The following is a 22,448-nucleotide window of genomic DNA, read 5'->3' as shown; positions in this document are numbered from 1 at the left end:
TTTGTACATTTTTGCACTAGCTCATTTGCTGTGGTGTCTCACAAGTAAATTTGGAGGACTGACGAACAATTCCCAGGAAATCAACTTGTGTGTAGGCAGTGCTCTTATCTCTGCCACACAGGGCCTACTGGGACAGTGTACTGACACACACACAAACACACAAACTCGACTTTTACTTTGGCCACTCCTGTTTCTTGGGGTCTTTACGTTGACTATTTGTCCTTTCAAAAGGAGAGTAAACCTGCTTTCCCAAAATCTTGAGCCAAGCATTTTCATGAACACTTCTAGTCTTCTGGAACATGGACCCCATTCTTGGCTTGCATCTAATATTGGCCCTCTGTTGCACTAACCTTGACCCATAGATTGTTTGTCTTTCAGGACTTGACATAATATAGTACACTCTTTGGCTCTCGTTAACTTTACCTTAGCCTTGGTCGTGCTCCAGACTCAGACTGGACCTAAGTCACCCTTAACTTTATCATACATCGGTCCCAATTTGATGCAGATTACAAAAGCTCATTTTTACACTACTTTCACCATCCATACATTTTCTGCACCACTAATCCTCACCAGGGTCGCACATTTGTATACATTTCATTTCATTTCATATACTTTGTCCCCAAAGGGTAATTTGATATGGACACTCAACTGGTCCTGCAGTATGTATTTAATATTTGTCCAAAGACACGGACACCAGCCAAAAATATGTATTTTTTAGTAAGTTCTTTTTCAATTGGTCATGTGACGTTCCGCACAGTGCATAGTCCGTGGCTAACCTTTTAAGAAATCCCTTAATGTTTGTGACATTTCAACCGAAATTTTGTCCACTCTGTCATAGTGAAATATGACATATGTTTAATTTCTTAAACTATAGTGCACATTCAGCTTGACATTTGAATGCCATTACTCAGTGAAGGTCCAACAAATGCTCATAAAATAGTTGGCTAACATTTGCTAAAAAAAAAAAAAAAAAAAAAAAGGTCCACCCTGTCAACAAGCTCACGTGCTCATGTTTTGGCGCTTGCACGTGCCTTCTCCACTTTCAACGAAATAAATTTTAAAAAACGTGAATTCAATGTGAACGGCTGTTTAAAAAAAAAAAAAAAGTCACCCAGATTGGTGCAGTTATGTTACATCTGCGGATGGGTGGGAGGGGAAAATAAGAACTCAGGCCTGTCTGTTTACCATGTTTATTTTTTTGATGATAAAAGATACATTACTCCCTACAGTACAAAAAAAACACACATTTGAAAATACAGGACATTTCCAGGTAACTTGTGACCGGCCGAGAGAGAAACTCGCAACGACTGCCAGTGCTGAGAGCACCACTCGTGGAGGGAAAAGTTCACACACATCTCGACACTGCTGATGGTGACCTATCTAACAAGGGTGCAAAAAGAGTGACCCTGCAAAGGTACTGAGGAACGAAAGGACACACTTGTATACCACGTGAAGAGAGGAACAAACTTATTAAATTTTTTTTTTTGTTTTGTTTTTCCTTGTAGAACCTTCAGCGTATGATCTAACTTAAGGCATCACTACCAAAATACACTGCTTTTGCATGCATGTCTAGTTTTGTTCAACGGACACACTGACACGCACAAAAAAAAAAAAAAAAGAATGCATATGAAGAGAAAGTTCAGCCAGAGAAAGAAACCGAGCAAATCCACAAACTGTAGATTAGATGCGAGCCGAGCGAAAAAGGTGACACATGGCCAGTATCATCACAAGAGATGGATGGATGGCCTTGCTAAAACAAACACGTGCAGTGGGACGACACATCCCAGTACAAGTTGGCGCTGTATTGTACTGTCATGGCATTCTGACTCCCACACGGAGAATCGGCTGGACACAAGCAAATTGAAAACAATCAGGGAGACTATAGATATCTTTGTATATAGAATTTTTTTTCTTTCATAGTAAATACACAAAAAGGCAATGAAGAGATGACCAATATGTAAAAAGTTTGTCACAGGTAATTATATAAAAGGCCAACGTGATTTTTTTTTTGTTTTTGTTTTTGTGTTTATTCTTGCTCTATGAACGAACTAATTTACAAGTGAGTACACTCTGGCTATGTAAGCTCGCCTTGTTCAAGACAACCTCATTCAAAGTCATACAGGTTTGCACCTTGCAGTTGACCGGCCGGCACGTCATCTGCAGCTTGAAATACAGAGTCGTGGAAGGGAAAAACAAAATTAAAATTTATTAAATGGATTCACATACATCAATAGGATCGGGGAATATGCCTACTAATATAATTTGACATTCTACAAAAAAAAAAAAAAAAAGAATGAAGAGGTGAGATACCACATTCATGAGCATAAAAAGCATAGGACAACTGAGTGTGATGTTAAGGGGGTGGGTATGAATCCTGTCAAACTCCATGTTTGGCAAACAAAGCAAAACAAGCGTTGAGAAAGTCGTAGTAAACAAAAGTAAAATCTCTCCCTGGGTCCACTGAAAGTTCCCTTCAGTCCTATAACCTCTGCAGTTCTACTTGGAACAAATACGTACAAAAGTCTCGCTCTTTCCTTCCCATCTGTCAACGACATGCAACCAACTGAATGACAACTTTTAAAAATATAGTGGCAACTTCAACATGGCCACCCATCTGCCCACAAACAAACTATTGGGGGAAGGGATGAACAATAGATAAAAAAAAAAAAAAAAAAGTTTTTTTTAAAATGCACACAACATACACACAGGAAGGGGGGAAAAAGCTTTTTTAAAAAAAAAAATACAAAAATAAACTACACAAAAGATCTGCACCATTGCTTGCTAATTTTTCGGGAAGATTTTGCAATTGTGTGTGTGCGTGTGTGTGTGTGCGCTGCAAGTCTCAGTCGAAGCAAAGTTCAAGGTCGATTCTCTACAAATTGTCTTTTTGTTTGTTTTTGACCACATCCGGATGCCACCAGTCCTCATCTTGGGGTGAAAAGCACAGTGATGACGTTACCAGGAGTCCCGTAGCATCACAACTGTACGGACTTGCGTCTCGATGAAGCAATTTAGAGCAAACAAGAAAGGAAAAAAATAATGTCCTCTCATTAAGGACAAGTGCTTTATTTGATTCCATACCGATTTTTCCTGTCATCTAATCTCATGCCTCCACAACCTTGCTCCATCACTGTACATTTTTTTAATGTAGTCTTTCTCTACATCCCCCGGGATTCACAAAAAGACAAAAAGAAAAAAAGAAAGGAGAAAAAAAAAAAAAAGAAAAAAAAAAGGTAACATAGCGCTCAGTCTGGCTCCCAGTTGTGAAGATGTAAATGCTTCTCTATACTGCTAAACTACGGAAACAAGCCCCAAAAAAAGCAAAAGTTAAAATGGCGGAAGGGGATTCGACTGAAAAAGATAATGTGCTTCTAAGTTTATGTCGCTCTACAAATATCACGGCCAACGGAACATGGACGAAAGAGGGTTTTATCTACAGAAACATCTCTCGGATCGACTTTCATCTCTGCTTCATTCGGGTGTTCGGCCTCCATTGGCGTCTGGTGTGAGACTTGAGGATGCGATTAGGATGACATTGAGGATGAAGAGGTCTTCCTGATAAAAAGGACAGCAAGTAGGAAAAGGACAAAGGGGGGAGGGATTTCTGGCCAACCTCACTGGTCCGTCCTTGCTTTCTTTGGACCAGTTGTCTTACTGGAGGAGCACACAAAAGCACAACCCGTTTCGTCATTGTCAAGTCTCGCTTGCACCACAGAAGCTAAACATCAAGTACTTACGTATCAGGAGAGGTGCCTGGTCTTTTGGCTGCCGGTTTTGCGGAGGCGCCATCTTTGCCAGATTCTACAAAGCAGAATGTGGGTTAATACATCATCTGGTTGCCTAACATGGACGCCCCGGTTCGTGAATCGCGGCGCTCACCCTGCAGCCATCGAACTTGAGTTGCGGGACCATAGCCCTTCTCGTTTCGGGCGGCGATGCGGAAGATGATGGCCGGCTTGGTGGTGTAGTCGATGTGGGCGTTGGAGAGGCTGGAAGACTGCACCAGGCAAGAAGGGTTGGGTCCACAGTACACGCGCATGAATGCTAACTGGGCCGGGGTGGAGGCCTTGGCCTCAGCCGTCTGGTTGCTCTGGATGGCCAGGTACACCGAGTACTCGATGATCTTCCCTGACGTCACAGAAGGGGGCTCCCAGGTCAGGTGAGCGCCATCGGGGCTCTGCGAGACACAACAACCAGGTGCACCGTTATACTCGGGATTCCCAGGAAGTTGTCCCAAATCCATGGGAAGTTGAGATGGGGAACTTTGGCAAGGTATCATAAATTCCGAGTGTATTCCCCAGACACGCCAAGCCATATCATGGCCTCTATGGAGCATTCTAGCTAGCTTGTCAGGAAAACGTGCATCTCAGCCAAAACACTGAAAACAAACAGCACCAGTAAGACAACACCGTTTTCTTTCTATTTCTATATTCTTATTTCAAGTTCTTTCTTTGAATAGTTTCAAGTGACAACATATTGATTTGCTCAATACGGTGTCAGGGCATTAAATTGCTAAATATACAACAGTGAAGTGAAACTGTTAAGACAAGGCAACTAAATACGGCCTAACTGGAACACTTAGCATGTCTGAATCCTGTTTATTCCCATAAACTCCTATGATAAGTTTCCAACTTTGGAAATTCCATGAATAGCGGAACCCTCGTTACGGGTTGAGCCAAAACCTCAACGGACTCATCTTTACCTTGCTGATTTTGATGGCACACGGTGCGCCGGGGAATCCAGGCAGGCAAGTCTTAAAAGCGGATATCTCTGAGAAGGCTCCACGGCCACAAGCGTTGATGCCAGCTACACGGAACTTGTACGCTGTCCCGGGCTGAAGCTCCATTTTCTTCATCTGGCCGTAGTCTGGAATGACTCCAGAATCGTCCTAGTGGTTACAAGACAAAGAGATATGAAAAGTACTTCAGAAGACAGTGACGCATAAAAAGCAGGCCTCGGGGGATACGCACATCTCCTTGAGAATCATCTGCTGGCACGTAGAAGTGAGTGACAACCATATTTGTCACTTTGACAATTCCAACATCAAACCATTGGTTCTCTTTCTTTACAGCAGGCTTCACGGGCGCTGGCTGAGGGGCTTGCTTCTGTGCACAAACAGAGTGAAACATGTTCAGTCAATGCAGACTCCCCCAGAGTCCACCCACCGCCCCCCCAAGAAAAGTCAGCCAAAGGCTCACCTCTCCCTCAATGCCGTTGGCTACTTCAGCTAGTGCAGCTGCTGCTTGAAGCTTGGCTGGACTGGCCACCGACACAACCGGTGCAAAGGTACTCGAAGGGGCAAGTGCTGTGGATAAAAAGTAGCGACACAGGAAACGTGAATCCGGCTGTTTCACAAAACATCCAGCGGGGATTTCAAACAAAACAAAACAAAAAGTGCTACTACATCTTAAGCTGAGCATGCAAATGAACAAGGCTGAACTGAGTCAAGCGTGGACGGCCTCTGTCAGTGAGATGTAAAAATTAAAAAAATAAAAGTGTAGTCAATGACGGTGTTATGAGGCCAACGGACCACACTCCTTTATTCTCACCCGTTTCCTGTCTCTCAAAGAGAGAAAATGGGTGAGAAAAAAGAAATAATAGTATTTGTATTTATATAATATAGCTAGAGCAGTCCTATTTCATTGACAACTATGGAATGTAAATTAGTGGCTCCAAATATATGACATCTCAAAACATTTCCTGATAAGTACACCAGGGGGAGGAGTTTTTCCATTGCAGCAACTTGCCAGGTGTGCGAGATTGTATTGTACAAGATCATCCAGTTCGGTCGCGTGGCGGCGGGCCTTACTCTCAGCAGTGGTGCGTGGCAGTAGGGCCGCCACTGCACTTGTTACCGCAGCAGCCATCTCGCTGTGTCCGTTGCTCTCCACCGATGGGTCGTTGAGGCTGTCCGCAGGGGCGAGACCCTCGGTGGGCATGCTTGTGTCTACGGCGGCCTGCTGGGCAGCAGCCTGGGCCTCCTGGAGCTGCTGCTGCTGCTGGACCAGCGCCGCAAGCTCCTGCTGTGTCAGCATGATGGGGATGCTCGTGGTTTGCTGGCCCTCTCCGGCTGCATCGCCTTCATCTGCACAAAAACAATTTGTGTCGGCAGCTTTAGACACTGACAGCACAAAAAAAAAAAAAAAGTGTGGCTGGTCTGATGAAAGCAAACTCACTCATGACAGCTTGCTGGGCAGCCTGGAGGACGGCTTGTATGGCCAGGGCTTGAGCTTCCTCAGTAGCTGCTGCCTGAGCAGCGGCCTCTGCTGCAGCCGTGACGGCGAGCTCCTCGTCTGATAGCCCCGTCACCATCAGAGTGGCCCCCTGGGCCTCGGACATCAATTCAGACGGCAGGTTCAAGGCTGTGGCTGTGGCTACTGCTGCTGCTGCTGCTGCTGCGTCTCCCTGACAAAAAACATGACAGCGACCGTAAAATGTCAAAAAAAAAGTCAGCCATTTTCATTTAGCTGGTTATTGGTATGAACAGTAATGGGAAGTGTTTGAAAAGTACTGTTTTCCATTCTAATGTGGGCCAAACAGTCCACCAAGCATGTCTACAAAAAGAAGCTGCAGCGTTTGTTTTGTTTGCTGCGCGAGAAGGGTTGAGGCAGGACAACTTGTGGCTTCTTCACCATGACAAAACGCCTGTGTACAAAGCCAGGAGCATCTGACAGTGCCTGGCCATGAAGAACATTGCCTCGCGGGTACGCCCTCCCTAAATCATGCAATCTGGTTCTATGTGACCCCCCCCCCCCCCAACACCCAAGCGCAAGGGGGTATTCAAGGGCACCCGTTTCGAATGTTTTTATTGCTTCCACAAGTCGGAATATGGAGTTGTGCGCTTTCAGTGTATTACCACAACATTCCAGATGGCACTCGGGGGGTCTACTGGCAGAGATGCATCATAATTGCTGAAAAGAGAGGCAGATGAGGTCCCCAACTGATTCCAGTTTATAGTTGTCATTCCCACATAGCAGCGAGAAGATCTTGTAAGCCTCCGAGTACACTATCATTGTGTCCCTTTTGTAGGCGATGCTGCTCCGTGTGTGTTAAAGTAGCAGATGTTTGAAGGTTTAAAATTCCACCAGCGGACATTCCACAGATGGCATAACATGGTTTGGTTGAACATGTTGGTGTTTCAGTGTAAAATGTTTACATCTCTTCTGTTTGATGTTTTAGTTTCACAGTTAACTACAACTGGGAGTGTAAGGCAAGCCTGCTTTGCCTCCTCGTTGGGAAAACAGTTCAGAGGCGTGTAGCGATAAAAACTTTTTATATGGTTTCTATATGGCAAATTTTCACCTATTGTGGGTGGCTCTGGAACATCCATTGTGATTAACAGGTTTACTAGACATCAGGTGGCTGTGCTCTCACAGTCACACACACATAAAAAAAAGGCATCTCCGATTGAACTTCAGCACGGCACAAGCGTAGTGACACGATTTACTTACTTCGGCCTGCGTTTCCATAGGAGTGGCTTCCTCCTCTGCAGGTGCAGCTTCCGCTGATGCAGTCGCTTCAGTCTGCATGGGTTCTTCCGTGGAGCTGGCTTCAGTGCTCACCCCTTCTGTGATTGATGAGATCGACTGGACGAAAACACAAAAATGCTCAAATGGCAAAAATCGAAAATCGACTTAAGCTGTTGACAAAAGTCAGGCTGAGATGGTTTCACTCTCTGTCATAAACAGAAGGGCAAGTATTCTTACAGGTACGGACGGCCCGGGGGCAGGCGTGGACTGAGTGACAGTAGTGATGGCCCTGCCCTGGGTGGTGGTAACAGGTGCTGCAGTGGAAGAGGCTTCTTCAGTGCTGCCGGTGCCTTCGGTTACATCTTCAGTCTGCTGGGCTGCTGAGTGATAGCCACAGACATGAGTTATATGTGCACTCGAAGTATTTTCACTTCTCCAATTGACTGAAAAGTGATTCAATGCATTCATCCGCGTTGTAATCACATGTGGCGGAAAAACTGTCGTTAGCGTCGGCAGTTTGAGTATACCTGCGCCTTCTCCCGTCTCAAGATTGCTGGTGGAAGTGGTGGCTGTGTTGGTGGTCCCAGTCTCATGTGTTTCGCAAGGTGGGTTGGAGCAAACTCTTTGAACGGCACCGGTTGCTGAGCTGGTCTGGTCTTCTCCCATGTTGGAGGTGGCTGTCGATGGCGTGTTAGTTGTCCCGGTCTCGTGGGTTTCACAAGGCGGGTTGGAGCAAACCCTCTGCACGGTGCCAGTCTGGCCTTCACTCATGTTGGAGGACGCCTGGGTGGATGTGTTGGTGGTACCGGTCACGTGAGTCTCACAGGGAGGATTGGAGCACACCTGCTGGATTCCTCCCATGCTAGCTGACGCTGTGGTTGCCGTGTTGGTGGTCCCCGTTTCATGGGTCTCACACGGCGGGTTGGAGCACACAAGAAGAGCAGGCATACTTGAGGACGCCGTCGTAGCTGTGTTGGTAGTTCCTGTTTCGTGGGTCTCGCAAGGAGGATTCGAGCAGACCTGTCCTGCTCCAATTTTAGCGGAGGAGGTGGTGGCCGTGGTGGTGGTTCCGGTTTCGTGCGTTTCACAGGGTGGATTGGAGCAAACTTGCCCTGCGCCCATGGTGGCAGACGATGTTGTGGCTGTGTTAGTAGTTCCTGTCTCATGCGTCTCACATGGCGGGTTAGAGCAGACCAATGTTACGGTCCCAGACCCATCGCCAGCAGCTCCAGCCTCAGAGGAGCTGGGCTGCTCAGAGGTGGGTGAAGCCAGGATCGACACTGGTAGATCCTGCACTGGTTGGGCTTCTACACCACTGGGAGTTGTGATCAGAGTGACCTGGGTGGGCTGGTTCTGGGATGAAAAAAAAAAAAAAAGAAATCACTTTTCTAAGTGTGTTTTTAAATGGCAGCTCATTTGTACTTTCACAGATGAAAGGTTGAGATAACTGTAGCCAAAGTGTATTGTACAACATCTGTACTGATGTCGCATTGTCATAGCTAAAAACAAGAAGTAGTATTTCACCTGCACTGTGATGGTGGACGAGGGCAGTGTGTTTGCAGACGTTAGGGTGGTCTGGGCCGCAGACACAGTTATCGCAGGCGAACTGATGACCTGGCTCGACAGGGTAGCAATGGTCCCCAATGTGGTGATGGGAGTAACCAGAGATGCGTTCGCAGTGTCCACGGTGCCACCTGCCAGGCTTGTGGAGACTGTACCAGTCACTGTTCCGAGAGAGGTGACGCCTGAAAAAGGGGACAACAAAAGAATAAAATGTAGTTGTGACGACAAGGCTATACCCCCCCAAAATTTATGACTACTTCGGTCATTTTCATACCAGTTGTTCCCTTGACGACTAGGGTTGTGACAGTGGGTTTAACGGCAGATACTGTCACTGGCGTAACGAGTCGAACACCGCCAACTGTGCTCATCGGTACAGTGCGCAAAATAGTCCCTGGTTGCCCTGGAGCGCCCTTCAAAACAACCTACAGACAGAAGATTCGCGGTGAGTCATATTGTACATAAACAGCAAAACAAAAACACAGCAAATGTTTTTGTCACGGGAACGCGTGTACCTGTGTCAATCCTTGTTGGCCAGCTGCCGTTCCTAGCTTGGGCACCGCAGTGATAATTTTGCCAGGTGTTCCAGTGGTCATCACCTTAGTTGTAAGGATTGTAATGGGTGTTTTCATTCCAGTACTGCTTGTTACACCTACAGGACCAACAGCCATGCATTACATCAAGTTCTAAAACTTATGTTGGTATTTGCTCAATTTCAATACAGTAACTTCACAGGTGTGAATATTTTTGCAAGACTTTGCCAGTCAATATGCATCTACAATCGTAACTGTCTTTGTAGCATGCAAGGAACTGGATAAGGGGGGGGAGCCTGGTACCCACGCAGAAACTTATTTGATTGAGCTGTTCATTCATTTTTCAGATGAGATGAGACATTTTTCAGAAGTGTTCTGCGCTTAATTATAAATGTTTGAGTGTTGGCAATACTGACTGCAAATAAGTCAAGGACTTCACACCTGTTGCTCCAGGTTGGGTCATAATGGCCGACATTGGGATGGTTTTAATAATAGTAGGGCCCTGCTTAGCGGCATTTGAGGAGACGCCACTGATGTTAAGAATCGTAGGCTTGTTTCCGCCACCTCCGGCCTGGGAGGTGGTGATGATCGTTGCAGGCTTTCCATCCGCAGAGGTCACCAGCTTCAGAATGGTGCCGGCTGGAAGGGGACCTTTTGTCTGGGGGGGCGACAGGGAAAATGTGACGCAAACAATCTGGAGATACATCTAGTGCCTGCACGAGGGGCTCTTAACATGACATATAATTCTACCTGAATTATTTGGGTGAGCGGGTTAGTGGAAGCCTGGCCAGTGACAGCTGATGTCTGCACTGGTTTGGTTTGAACCACAGACATCATCTTGCCAAGGTTGGAGATCTGCCGGCATAGGAGAGGGACTGACATCATTCAAGCTTGACTGACTGATTGTCATGATGTTCCAAACGTATTTTGTCAAGAGATGTGCATCTGTGAAGTTACTTCCTTAAAACTAAGAGTGGAAATGCAAGTACGTTTTTATCTTTGTGGGTCCAAACATTATTCACTTATTGAAAAATGATTACCCAATACCCATTCCCAGTTGTGAAGAATCCGATTTTCTCACCAGAGTGCCACCACTGCCCATGGTGAGGGGACTCTTGACCAAGGCGATGGTCTTGGTAACTCCTCCCATCACAGTGGTTACCACCTGGGCCTGCTGAGCCACAGTGACCGCACCAGACTTGTGCACAGTGATGATGGGCCTGGTGGTAGTGGTTGGGGAGGATGTACCTGCTGTGCCCACCTGAGCTGCAGCAGTCTTCAGCATGCGTGTGGCAGGGTTGCTGACCTGTATGTACATAGGTTATTTGAACACCTTGCTCAAGACTGCTAGACATACTTTTAGAAAGAAAAGAAAAAAAAAATCTCCTCTCAACACGTACCATGACTGGTGAAGCAACTTTCACTGTGGTTGTGCCAGGGGAAACAGCGACCGTTTTGAGAATTGTGGCACCTGCAGGAACGTTGAGCACCGTTCCAGCAGAGGCCGGCGGAATCTTCTGTGTTGCTGCAGCTGCAGCAGCTAATGCTGCCATGCCACTCATCTGAGGGCTACTTCCAATTGGCTGAAATGAGAGGAAGTTGGAGATAATTGCTCATTGGACCATATGACTGTCATAAAATCATCTCATCTGCATATCTGGTCATACCGAGCCTTGGGTGGCCTGGGCAGGCACAACCATTCTGACTCCTGGAGGAAGAGAGGTCACAGTGACAGGAGATTTCCCAGGCTGGCTTGGGCGGACTGTGACAACAGATGCACCTGTAGCAGATTGCTGAGCAGCAACCTTCAACACGGCTGTAAAAAAACAACAATAAAAATTGGTAAAGATGCAGTAAGCCTTTTTGTACTAAACACTAATTGAGCTTCTTCCTTTGGGAGCAAAAAGGAGGAAGCATCAGTCATACCAGCTTGCGGCAGGGTCTGTGGGGAGGGTGCGGCAGCAGCCGGAGCGGGGCTCTTAGGAGAGTTCACGGGTTGCGAGGGGATTGAACTCATAGCTGGCGAGGCTGCAGCTGGTGTTGAGGGGATGTCGTATTTTTGCAGCTGCAACAAGTATGTGTCTGCAGTGGAAACTGCACCCCAGCTCACTTCAAGGGAGTTTGTATTGGCACGAACCAACTGCACCCGAGCAGGGGCATGCGGTCGCTCTGGTGGTGTGACGAAAAAAAACACAAAAAACACAACAATGCTTTGAATGATGATGAAATAAAATAAAACAAACAATGAAAATACAACATACCGGTTTCCAGGTACCAGAGGTCTTTACAACAGACTTGGTTGTTCCATGCTTTACGGTATCCATCACGGCCACTCCAAACGTACAGTCTCGAATTGATAGCCACAGCACAGTGGCCAGCACGGGCCCTGGGAATGTTGTCTTCAAGGGTGTCCATCAACACCGTCTCCCAGCACATGTTGTCTGTTGAGTACATTAAAACCAATCAACAATCTTGCATCCTATTCACTTACACTTTTTTTTTTTTTAAAGAAATTATAAATGCAGTCAGCCCCACCGAGATTTAAGCAGGCCAGGGTGTTGGTGCACTTCCACTCTTTCTCATGTGTGGCCACTTTAACATCATCCATTACTAAAGGAACCCATCCGCCAAACACATACATCCTGCACAGTAAACACAATGGCAATGAGACGTTTGACCACATGGCACGTTAGGCTGGCAACTCGAAAATAAAGACAGAAACCAAAGAGCGTGTCGTAGGAAGGAGCAGTAATCGTCTCACTTATTTGTGATGGTAGTGGCAGAGTGTAGACTCCTCGGAAGTGGTGCCGTGCCGCTCACTGACGGTTTGTTCCATGTTAAGGTATCTGGAGTTAATGGCAGTTTATGGAGTTAAAGTCATTTAGTATAACAGTCCCAACATAAAACAATTACTATCCATTAAAGGGCTGTCATCTAGCATGTTTAAATTAATTGAACAAGTTATAAACCCACCAATATCAAGAGTCCAAAGATCTCCAAGACGACATCCACTCATCCCCCCATAGATTATCAGCCGAGATTTTCTACTCGTCTTTTCGGTGTAAACCACTGCAGTGTGGCTCTCACGAGGAGGAGGCAGGACTCCATATGTGATTGGAATATCCCATGCGACAACGCTGGACCCGGCACGAAGCTCGAGTATGTACAAATCATTCAGGTATCTGAGATAAAATGACCCCCCTCATTAGTCACGTCATTTTGCATACAAACACATAATGTCAAACATTGCAGACACTACCTGGGAATGTTGTTTTTTGGGTCCTCGCTGTCATTGGCAAGTCCGCCAAACAAGTAACATTTGTTTCCCACCAGTGAAAAACTGTGACCGAGACGTGGACAGGGAGGGGGGCCATTTTTGGGATTTTTTGCTTTTAACTTTTTCCATTCCCATCTGCTGGCCTAAAACAGATGACAATATCAGAATAATATTAGAGGCAAAAAGTTGATTTCAACTCCATTTCCAGTCTCCTAAATATTTTGAGCGATAGTATGAGATTAGTAAATAACTTAATTCACAATCAGAACGACAGACATTTAACAACTTATCAAATCAAGCGATGCTTTCAGCAGGAAAAAAACAGACCATTAAGTTGATTAGGTACTGACCAATGAAAGCTGTTTTGTTTCTTTATAATAATAAAAAAAAACTCTTACACCAAGGTAGTAACTAAGGGGGATAAAAAGAAGTTAAAAAGGAAACAGGGAGCTAGAAGGACAGATGTCATTGTGTATTTGAATTTATCAAAACAGAAAACATGCATGAAAAAAAAAGTTGTGAAAAATGTTGTTGTTTTTTTTAAATGGGCACACTGAAGAGAAAACCTACCTGTAGTTCATAGAGATCATTGCTGTACTTTCCATATTCCACCATACCTCCGAATACCAGCAATCTTGTGCCATCACAGACAAAACCATAAGCAGCACAACCGGGTGGAATGTCACCACGGACAGCAGGGATAAACCACTGGTTTGTTGCTAGGAATTAATCACATACCACATTACAGTTGAATATTATATTACAATATTTACAAGGACATTCCAGTCTCTGAGATTATCATTACACAAATCAAAAAAAATTTTTCATCAAAATTTTCACTGAGTACTTTTTATATTCGACAAAACAATCTTTATAATCAAGGAAGATGCAGACAACGCAGGTTCAACAACTGCTATTCATTTTTGCAACAAACTCCAAACGAGAATCATCCATTTTATTTTAGCCCGCCTTTTTTAATAATCAATACCGGCCTTTGTCCGGCAGAGGGCGATATTTACAGAAATTTAAATACGTTTAGGCCTGCCGCGGCCTGTACTCCGGCTGTACATAATCTTTTTCCAGTTTTCGTCGTGTCTACGCATAGACTTTATTAATAATACAATGTTCAAAAGTGCGGCTCATATTGTGCGCACACGCATTTAAGGAGTAAAGTTATAAGTGCAAACTTAACCTTACCAGTATTGTAGACATGCAATTCATCCACTATCCCCTCGTTTCCACCACCAAACACAACCATCAGTTCCTTGATCGCCACGGCTCTGTGGCCATGTCTGGGCCGGGGAACAGGACCCGACCATCCGAGGACCCGTTTCCACCGCGGTTGCAGAACCGACACCGAGGTCCCAGTCACCGCGGAACCAGGGACAGACATGACTTCTGTACAAAAACAAAAACAAACAAACAAAAAAAGAAACACTGAAACTTTCGTGTGCTGAAGCAACAACTGGATGCAGAAAATTAGAACGCGTTCACTTGATATGAAGACCAACTTTTCACAGAAGCCAACTTATTATTCGGTGCGCCCGAGTCTACTCTACTGTTAGCTTTGTTTGTTGTAAACGCTTCCGAAAAATTGAAGCCAAATGAGAGCATCGGGTCACCTCTAGAGATGAATACTTCGTGAACTATATCCGACAACAACACTGCACATGTGAATAAATAACATCTCAATTATCCAAGGTTGGCCTTAGTTGTTTCTAACCATTGAATTCAACCCATGGAAGCCGCCATCTTGTAACCAAACAAGCCCCCGCTAACGATATTGCCAGTCTGAAAAATGGCGGAAGCGAATGAAAGGGGAAAATACACAACCGCCGACAATATTAACAAAGATATGTTACAAATTGCAGTAAATCACTACAAACAACAGACGCCCATGCACAGTAACATGTACCGCTACAACTCAGATGTAAATCGCAGTTGAAACTCATGAACAGCAGTCGGCTTTTTTCATGCCTCTCTGGGAGTCGCCATATTGTAGCTAGTAAACTTAGCAGTACCTGGAGCCCTTCCGACGCATTTACTAACAACGAAACGAATAATTTAAGTTAGAGCAACACAGATGATTGCAATCACTAGATGTCTTAATTCACAATTTTTTTATACATTGAGTAGTCAAACACAAACTTGTCCCATTTGCTATAGAACTTCGCTTGTAATAGCGGCTAGCGGCTCAAACCAAAAGGGTTAGCTTGAGCGGCTAGCATCTGTCAAAGCGTCGCACATTTTTACAATTAAATGCAATGTATTTTCACACTATTCTAATATGCACACATTACCTTACATAAACCAAGTTGCAACAAAACTCTTGGAATGTAGCCAAGGCTAGTCTAACTGCATAAACAGAGTGTTATTGTGTTTCATGCCGCCAGTGGAAGCAGCCATCTTTTCACAATCGGCCTAGTTGTACAGCTCCCACAAGAAAAATGGCCGGGCGGTTTGTCACAACAAAACAGTACAAACTCAAAACGGCAAACTCCTTGCAATATTTACGTACCTAATCCGATGCAGTATTTGCAAAAGCACTGATGGGTGGTCTTATCTTGTGGTAATAATCCAGATTCATTCGATTTGCGAAGAAATATTTCCTCTCATGCCTGCCTGGAAGCTGCCATCTTCTTGACAACCAGAGGCGGAGGAAAATGGAGAGAGTTGGCGTCACCCAAAGCAAACATGGCGACGGAGAACAACTTGCTGACTATGTTGGCTAAAAATTAATATAATGTTTCTATTTACCCAAATCAGTCCGTGAACGATGACATGCGCGAAAAGGACATTCCATAGACTTTCAAAATGAATATGATACAAACGATTAACTACGTACAACTCATTACAACACGTTTCTATACTAGTCCGAGGTTTATTGTCCCTTACTAAAGATGGCGACATCCGGTTTTTTTTAAAAATCTTTTTTTCCCCCCTCTCCAGTGTTGCAGTAGATACCGTTTTGCACGCCACGCTATACTAATTTACACATACGCATCAATTCACAATACTTATATTAAGGCATAAATGGACAAAGTTTCGCTCATATATTTAAAAAAGTTACCACACCCACATCTAGTGGAGCAATGGTTACGCCCGCCATTAGTGTATAAAATTTCTCATTAACAATTAAGTGTTATCACGTTCTTTCATTCAACTGTCTGAAAACACATGAATAATAATAATAAAAAATATTAATAATATAATAATAATAATAATAATAATAATAATAATAATAATAATAATAATTAAAAACATTGACTAAATTCAAATAAATATTGATCATTCTTGATTATCGCCTGGCCCTTTCTTTTATATTTTCTTGCTATCTATTGCAAATTTCCCCTTTAATCCTATATTCAGCATGATAAAGTCTTTCATTAGAGGAAATTATCCAATTAGATAATTACACTTCAGAAATCTATGCTTTATTAACTTGAGCGATACTGTGTTGTATGCGTGTACAGTGTAAGTGAGAGCGTCAGTAGGACTGGTCAACCTGAAAGATTCTGATTAACAAAACTGAATATAACAACAGTATTATCTGTCAATAAACTACATCAGATGTAGTCAACATGTAGCGAAGTAAGTGATTCTCTCATGCAGTCAAAATGTGCAATATACAATTGTCCGTTAGATGTCAGACTTTCTCCTCTTACGTCTTGCACTACTGTACTGTATAAGAAGAGTATTATTCAGTACATTTACTTGACAGATTTTAAAGGTAATGCTTTTACCTGTTTCTGGATCAGCGTATCAATGTTAACCCACCGACATATGCGCTCCTCTTCTAACGGATAACATAAGTCTATTCATTTCCAAAGTAATTTGTTGGTGACTGAGTTTTTGTTTGGTGTAGCTTTTGAAATAAATTATTTTATGATTGAATACTCCAAATAGTGTTTAAACATCTTGTTAATAGTTAGGCCTATCAGAAATCATTATTTCAATGTTTACTTTCATTCTTTAGTGAGGAAAAATATTTGTCATGATGATATCTATACATGTGTCCACTGATAGTGTAGTGGTACACACGCCTGAGTTGTGTGCGGGCAGCGTGGGATCGATTCCCGCTCAGTGACAGTGTCTATGTGTGCCCTGCGACTGGCTGGCGACCAGTTCGGGGTGTAGTCTGCCTTCGCCCATTGACAGCTGGGATAGGCTCCAGCAACTCCCCGCGACCCTGTATAGGATAAGCGGTTTGGAAGATGACATGACATGGATATCTATACATCAAGTTTACATGTATCTTCCGGTGTGATTTAAAAGTAAATGAGTGACTAAATACTACAGTAAAATTTAGTTTCAAGTTATTCATTTGGTAGCAAGGGCAACCGGTCTGTATATAATATTTGTGACATGTTCATTTCTAATTTAATTTTGTTATTTACTGTAGCCTACATCTGATAACAGACATAGTAGAGCTACTGAACGAAATAAGTGTATCTCTGGTAAAACTATTCTAAACTGGTGAAATGTGACCAAGCAGAATAAAAGGCAACCAAACACAAATTGCCATCCCAATAGTTGCATGACTGACTAATGATCTGTAAGTGTTAAGCTTGGTTGACTGGGAATACCAGCGGCTAACTTTTGTTCTTTGGGCCACACATCTTCATCTTCCTCTGGACAAGCTACTTGATGTTTTCTTGTAGCTTGGTGGATCTTGCATTTTCTTTTTTGATGCTGCATCTTCCAATTGCCTCAAGTAGATTTTTCAGTACTTTACATGAGCAGGCCTACCGGAATTCATTTTTCGGACAACTTGTTACCTTTACTCCCCACATTTGAATAAAGATATCTGTACTTTCTCTTCCTTCAACAGTAGTTTTCTGTTTGTACTTGTACTGTGTTCTTTTATGTGTACTTTTATGGACAGTAATCTTTGTTCTTTTATGTTTACATTGGCATTGTTATGAAAATAATTGCGTTACCCCCGAAAAAAGACCTTGTCATATCAATATAATAAACCAGAGCTGGGCATTTTACTAAAAATTCACGGTCCGTTTATCGCCTCCCGCCTGCAGCCGGGGTAGCCCCCGCCATTCGTCTATGCACCTTTTTCCGGCCGGAACAAATAGTAATCACCTATAGGCAGGTCCGCCTATCATTTTAAACGGGCTTTTCCATTAGCGTTTCTGACTATTGACTTTGACAAACTACCATTAGCAAACCCCCAACCCCCCAAACCCGCCAGCCCTACCCCACCGCAGGGTCATTTTTGAAACGAAAGACTCACCATGGCATGGAAGCCTCACCACGGCCGGACTAAATGCATCTCGGTGTACGACCTTTTAGTACCTTTGTGGACCTTTATGGACCTTTGAGGACCTTTGTGGAAACAAACGGAAGATAATAAACAATAGACGATTACATAGATGGAAAAAATTGCTTTCCGACTATGCTTAGTCCTACTATTTTTTTTTAAAGTTTTCCGTCTATCGTTTATTGCCTACAAAATGGCCATCTGCCATAGGTGGAATGCCCAGCTCTGCCTTTAACCTTTCCAAAGTGATAAGGATACAGCGCCAAAATATCGCGTTAAGACAAACACAATCAAGTTGTACATCCTGGAGTTTCAGGTGTTCATACGAGCAAGAGACTACCGGGAGTGTGCAAGCGGGTTTAACAGGTCAGTAGGGCTCAGAGGAACACCTTGATCTTACGAACTGTGTTGAGCTGCCTGTAATGGTTTATATACAGTAAGAGCATTAGGGAGCAACCATGAAATCAACTTTGAAACCCTAAAGAGCTCATGATGTATAAGCCACAAAGCGTAAGAAGACTGGTAAGAGCCTTCCGCCAAGACAATAGGGGGCATCATGATTTCTGTGAGATCTCATGGCAAATAATGCAAACAAAAGCTTTCACATGGTTCTTAGTATAACAAAGAAGAAAAAAAAGAGATGAAGGAGAAAGGGGCGTCATGTGCTCTGTGTGCTGAGATGTAAATAAAATGAATAAAAAAGACATAGGAAACTAGTTCTTGAGAATACCACAGCGGCCAACCCGACGATCCGGAACAGGAGGCGACCGAGCGATGGCCGGCCCGACCTGACCAAACTGTGACAATACTTAGCAGTGGATCACCCGGCTTTCTCATAAATTACGAAGCTAGTTGCGATAACTAATATAAATTGAAGGACACATTAATCATCCACACGGCTGCTCCGTTGCTCCTGGCTCGTACCATCGCGTCTCTCTATGCAGTCCGTAACATAATCGCTGCTTTGCATAAGCATATTACTAAACCGAGGAAAATAAACCAAACGATTCCCTCAGTAGCGGCAAGGAAATCTAAAATAACGATTTAAACCAGGGTTGGGCAAAATCAGCTTCTGCAAACCTTGCTGATTATATGATCACTTGAATTAGGTGTGTTGCAGTAGGGACACATGGAAAACAGGCAGGATACCAGCCCTCGAGGTCCGGAATTGCCCACCCCTGATGTAAACGATAGAGGGTAATATCATACGGTAGACATTTTTATGTCATTCTGTGACATCTGCTGTTATATCGGATGAATGTAATTCTCATTTGCAATGTAAAAGAAATCGATGAGTGGAATCATCAGGCAAGCAAACAAACGATTCCTAGGAATTGAATTACTGGGAGGTTTTTCGATTCCCATTACTAAATGTAGATTTATTTCTATGTATTATTTACAGCCTACTACACGTACATTTGTCTGTTTGGATACTCTGAAGTGATCATCTTTGCACTGATTACTTTGTACAATTCTTCACAATGGCCTTCGCACTGTCTTGAGTGCTCATTAAACCCATGACGGAGACAAAATGCCAAAGACGCAACACAAATCTCAAGTTAAACCAGCAGAGTGGATTACACAGGACTGCAGTGGGCCAGATTAGAAGATTTGATGCAGTTGCAAACCAGATTAGCGGGTAAAGACCTGCTCTGCGCCTCCCTAAGAAAGTGGGATTAACCTGTTTAAAGTCATTTGCTCTTGAGAACTAGAGTTCATGTTTATCTGCAAGAACACGTTTGAAAGATTTGGAATCTTCGATACGTAAATGCTTGAGAACGTGCTCCTTGATTGGAGTGTACTGTAATTTTATGATGAAAAATATCAGGATACTTCACTCAAACAACATATTTCAAAAAAACAATTGGTTGCTATTTTGACAATATGACCAAAAGTGCCATGTATCTTTCATTTCCAACTCCAACAGGGCAACACAAATCATCAGCGTTATCCAGTGACATTGCCTTTGACTTCAGCCACTCCCAAAATGTAGTCCGACAGCTGTTTAACCTATTTGGCAGTACGGACAAAACAGGAACCGCTAAATGAATTACGCCAATCAACGCAAACTTAAATCATTTAGTCAATTAGAGAAGTCATTTATCCGTTAATGGGGCTAAGTGGTTTCCCTTGCCCATTGTATAAATGTTCCTCCACGAGGGACAGAGTAAGACATTAGCGACGCTGGTGTTGAAGCATACTAGTTTTCTTTTTAAAAACTTTAAATCCATTCAACATTGATTTATTTTTTATTAATTTCCCAAACGTGATTGGCTGAAGCACATCATACGCAAGGAAGCGGTGAGATATTTTTTGTTTCTGTGACAAAAAAAAAAAATTCAAGCAAAATGAGGGGCCATCGAAACAACGAGCTGCCAGAAGACTTTTGGATACCCATCCCTCTGGACACCAACAACATCACAATGCTTAGTCCATTCCTGGTTCCTCAAGACCATCTGGGGAATACAGCCACCTTTTATGCCATGGCTGCATTCATGTTTTTTATTTTTGTGGTGGGAACGTTCATCAACGTCCTCACCATTGCTTGCACCATCCAATACAAGAAGCTCAGGTCCCACCTGAACTACATCCTGGTGAACTTGGCAATGTCAAACCTTCTCGTGTCATGTGTGGGCTCTTCCACTGCGTTCTGCAGTTTTTCGGCAAGATATTTCATCCTTGGACCGTTGGCGTGCAAGATTGAAGGTTTCATGGTGACACTTGGTGGTGAGCTGAAACCTGCATTTAAAACAGGGGTGGGTCCTCGAGGGCTGCCGTCCTGCATGTTTTAGATGTTTCCCTCCTCCAACGACACATGATTCAAAGGGAAACATCTAAAACATGCAGGATAGCGGCCCTCGAAGACCGGAGTTGCCCCTCGCTAATTTAAAACATACGCAAACCTGCGTGGATTTCAAAGCTTTGAGAGCAGATTTTTTCTCGTCCTAATAGGTATGGTAAGCCTGTGGTCTCTTGCTGTGGTTGCCTTCGAACGATGGCTGGTCATTTGCAAGCCTCTTGGAAACTTTGTGTTTAAACCGGACCACGCTATAGCTTGCTGTGCGTTCACTTGGGTGTTTGCATTGATTGCCTCGGCCCCGCCACTTTTCGGATGGAGTCGGTCAGTATCAACAGAACTTGGCACTTATTGTCATTGCGCGGACACAAGTAAAGGGAGATTGTGATTGTCTACTTTTCTGCAGATATATTCCGGAGGGTCTGCAGTGCTCCTGTGGGCCAGATTGGTACACCACAAATAATAAATACAACAATGAATCCTATGTGATGTTCCTCTTTGGCTTCTGCTTTGCTGTCCCCCTTGCCACCATTATCTTCTGCTATGGTCAGCTCCTCATTACAATGAAAATGGTAAGATAAATCACATCGCCTAGTCATTCCTTGGCTTCCACGATTGTTTTGTGATGAATCAGGGTTTGGCTCGTGGCGCTAAGGAAATGTCTTGCCTCTTTCCGCACAGGCAGCAAAAGCCCAGGCTGAGTCTGCCTCCACTCAGAAAGCAGAGAGGGAAGTGACCAGGATGGTGATCATCATGGTGATGGGCTTCCTGGTGTGCTGGCTTCCATATTCCACCTTTGCTCTTTGGGTTGTCTTTAATCGTGGGCAGTCCTTTGACCTGCGAATGGCCACCATACCTTCTTGCTTTTCAAAGAGCTCAGCAGTCTACAACCCCGTCATCTATGTCGTCTTTAACAAGCAGGTCTGTTTGATTTGATCTCGTGCTAATATCCAATTACGTCCAGCAATTTAACAATCATGATCAACAATATTAGCTGGTTGTCAAAAAGAGTCCAATCTGTTACTGATTGTTTTACTCATAATATTTTGCTTGTGTTCATTACAGTTCCGGTCATGCATGATGCAGATGCTGGGAATGGGTAGTAGTGAAGAAGAGACATCATCATCAACAACTTCAGTGACTGAAGTCTCCAAAGTTGGACCTGCTTAGATGGTGGACTTGTTGATTTGTATGCCACTGAAGAGTCAGTCAGTTGTAAATAACATAAATGCATGTTTTCGCAATGTTAAAAAAAAACAACAAAAAAACATAATAAAGTGATGTGCTTTTACAGCTTTTGGGAACTCTGCAATATGTTTGTTATCATCATCACATGTCTTCAAAATGTATTATTTATTATTATCATTATTATTAACTTTTTGTTGCATCTATTACACACAGAGAAATTCAAAGTATTCTAGTAGGTGGGAGGGAAGATGTCTGCATTAAAATCCTTAATAGCCACAACTCCCTGCAGCTGACAGTATCGTACAGCTTTGTTTTGTATGTCATGAAGTAATATTTCATTCATACATCCATC

The 22,448-nt window shown here is 43.7% G+C and overlaps 2 protein-coding genes across 3 annotated transcripts; one reads left to right on the top strand and one right to left on the bottom strand.

The window, feature by feature from the left end:
- Positions 1-1,176: 1,176 nt before the first annotated feature.
- Positions 1,177-15,736, bottom strand: hcfc1a (host cell factor C1a). 2 transcript variants are annotated; one of them, XM_086040935.1, is made up of 29 exons: positions 15,597-15,736; positions 15,358-15,478; positions 14,037-14,237; positions 13,410-13,558; positions 12,822-12,982; positions 12,536-12,744; positions 12,324-12,408; positions 12,098-12,204; positions 11,824-12,003; positions 11,489-11,731; positions 11,230-11,378; positions 10,963-11,145; positions 10,644-10,868; positions 10,313-10,417; positions 10,004-10,220; positions 9,545-9,681; positions 9,307-9,454; positions 8,994-9,214; positions 7,997-8,822; positions 7,707-7,849; positions 7,452-7,586; positions 6,177-6,405; positions 5,810-6,085; positions 5,199-5,305; positions 4,971-5,105; positions 4,703-4,888; positions 3,880-4,177; positions 3,738-3,801; positions 1,177-3,654 (listed from the first exon to the last, which is right to left on the bottom strand). In XM_086040935.1, exons 3-29 carry the CDS (start codon positions 14,230-14,232, stop codon positions 3,615-3,617), a joined length of 5,154 nt encoding a protein of 1,717 aa, XP_085897061.1. In that variant the 5' UTR covers positions 14,233-14,237; positions 15,358-15,478; positions 15,597-15,736; the 3' UTR covers positions 1,177-3,614. The 2 variants fall into 2 exon arrangements, with proteins under 2 accessions (XP_085897061.1, XP_085897063.1); XM_086040937.1 differs by having other exon boundaries at positions 7,707-7,846.
- A 4,535-nt stretch (positions 15,737-20,271) lies between these two features.
- Positions 20,272-22,204, top strand: opn1sw2 (opsin 1 (cone pigments), short-wave-sensitive 2). Its single transcript, XM_086040938.1, has 5 exons — positions 20,272-20,838; positions 21,064-21,232; positions 21,315-21,480; positions 21,590-21,829; positions 21,974-22,204. Exons 1-5 carry the CDS (start codon positions 20,460-20,462, stop codon positions 22,076-22,078), a joined length of 1,059 nt encoding a protein of 352 aa, XP_085897064.1. The 5' UTR covers positions 20,272-20,459; the 3' UTR covers positions 22,079-22,204.
- Positions 22,205-22,448: the final 244 nt, after the last annotated feature.

This window comes from Filicampus tigris, chromosome 9 (assembly GCF_054856515.1).
Source record: "Filicampus tigris isolate MCC_2025a chromosome 9, RoL_Ftig_1.0, whole genome shotgun sequence".
NCBI classification, from domain to species: domain Eukaryota; kingdom Metazoa; phylum Chordata; class Actinopteri; order Syngnathiformes; family Syngnathidae; genus Filicampus; species Filicampus tigris.
This window is presented reverse-complemented; position numbering and strand designations above follow the sequence as displayed.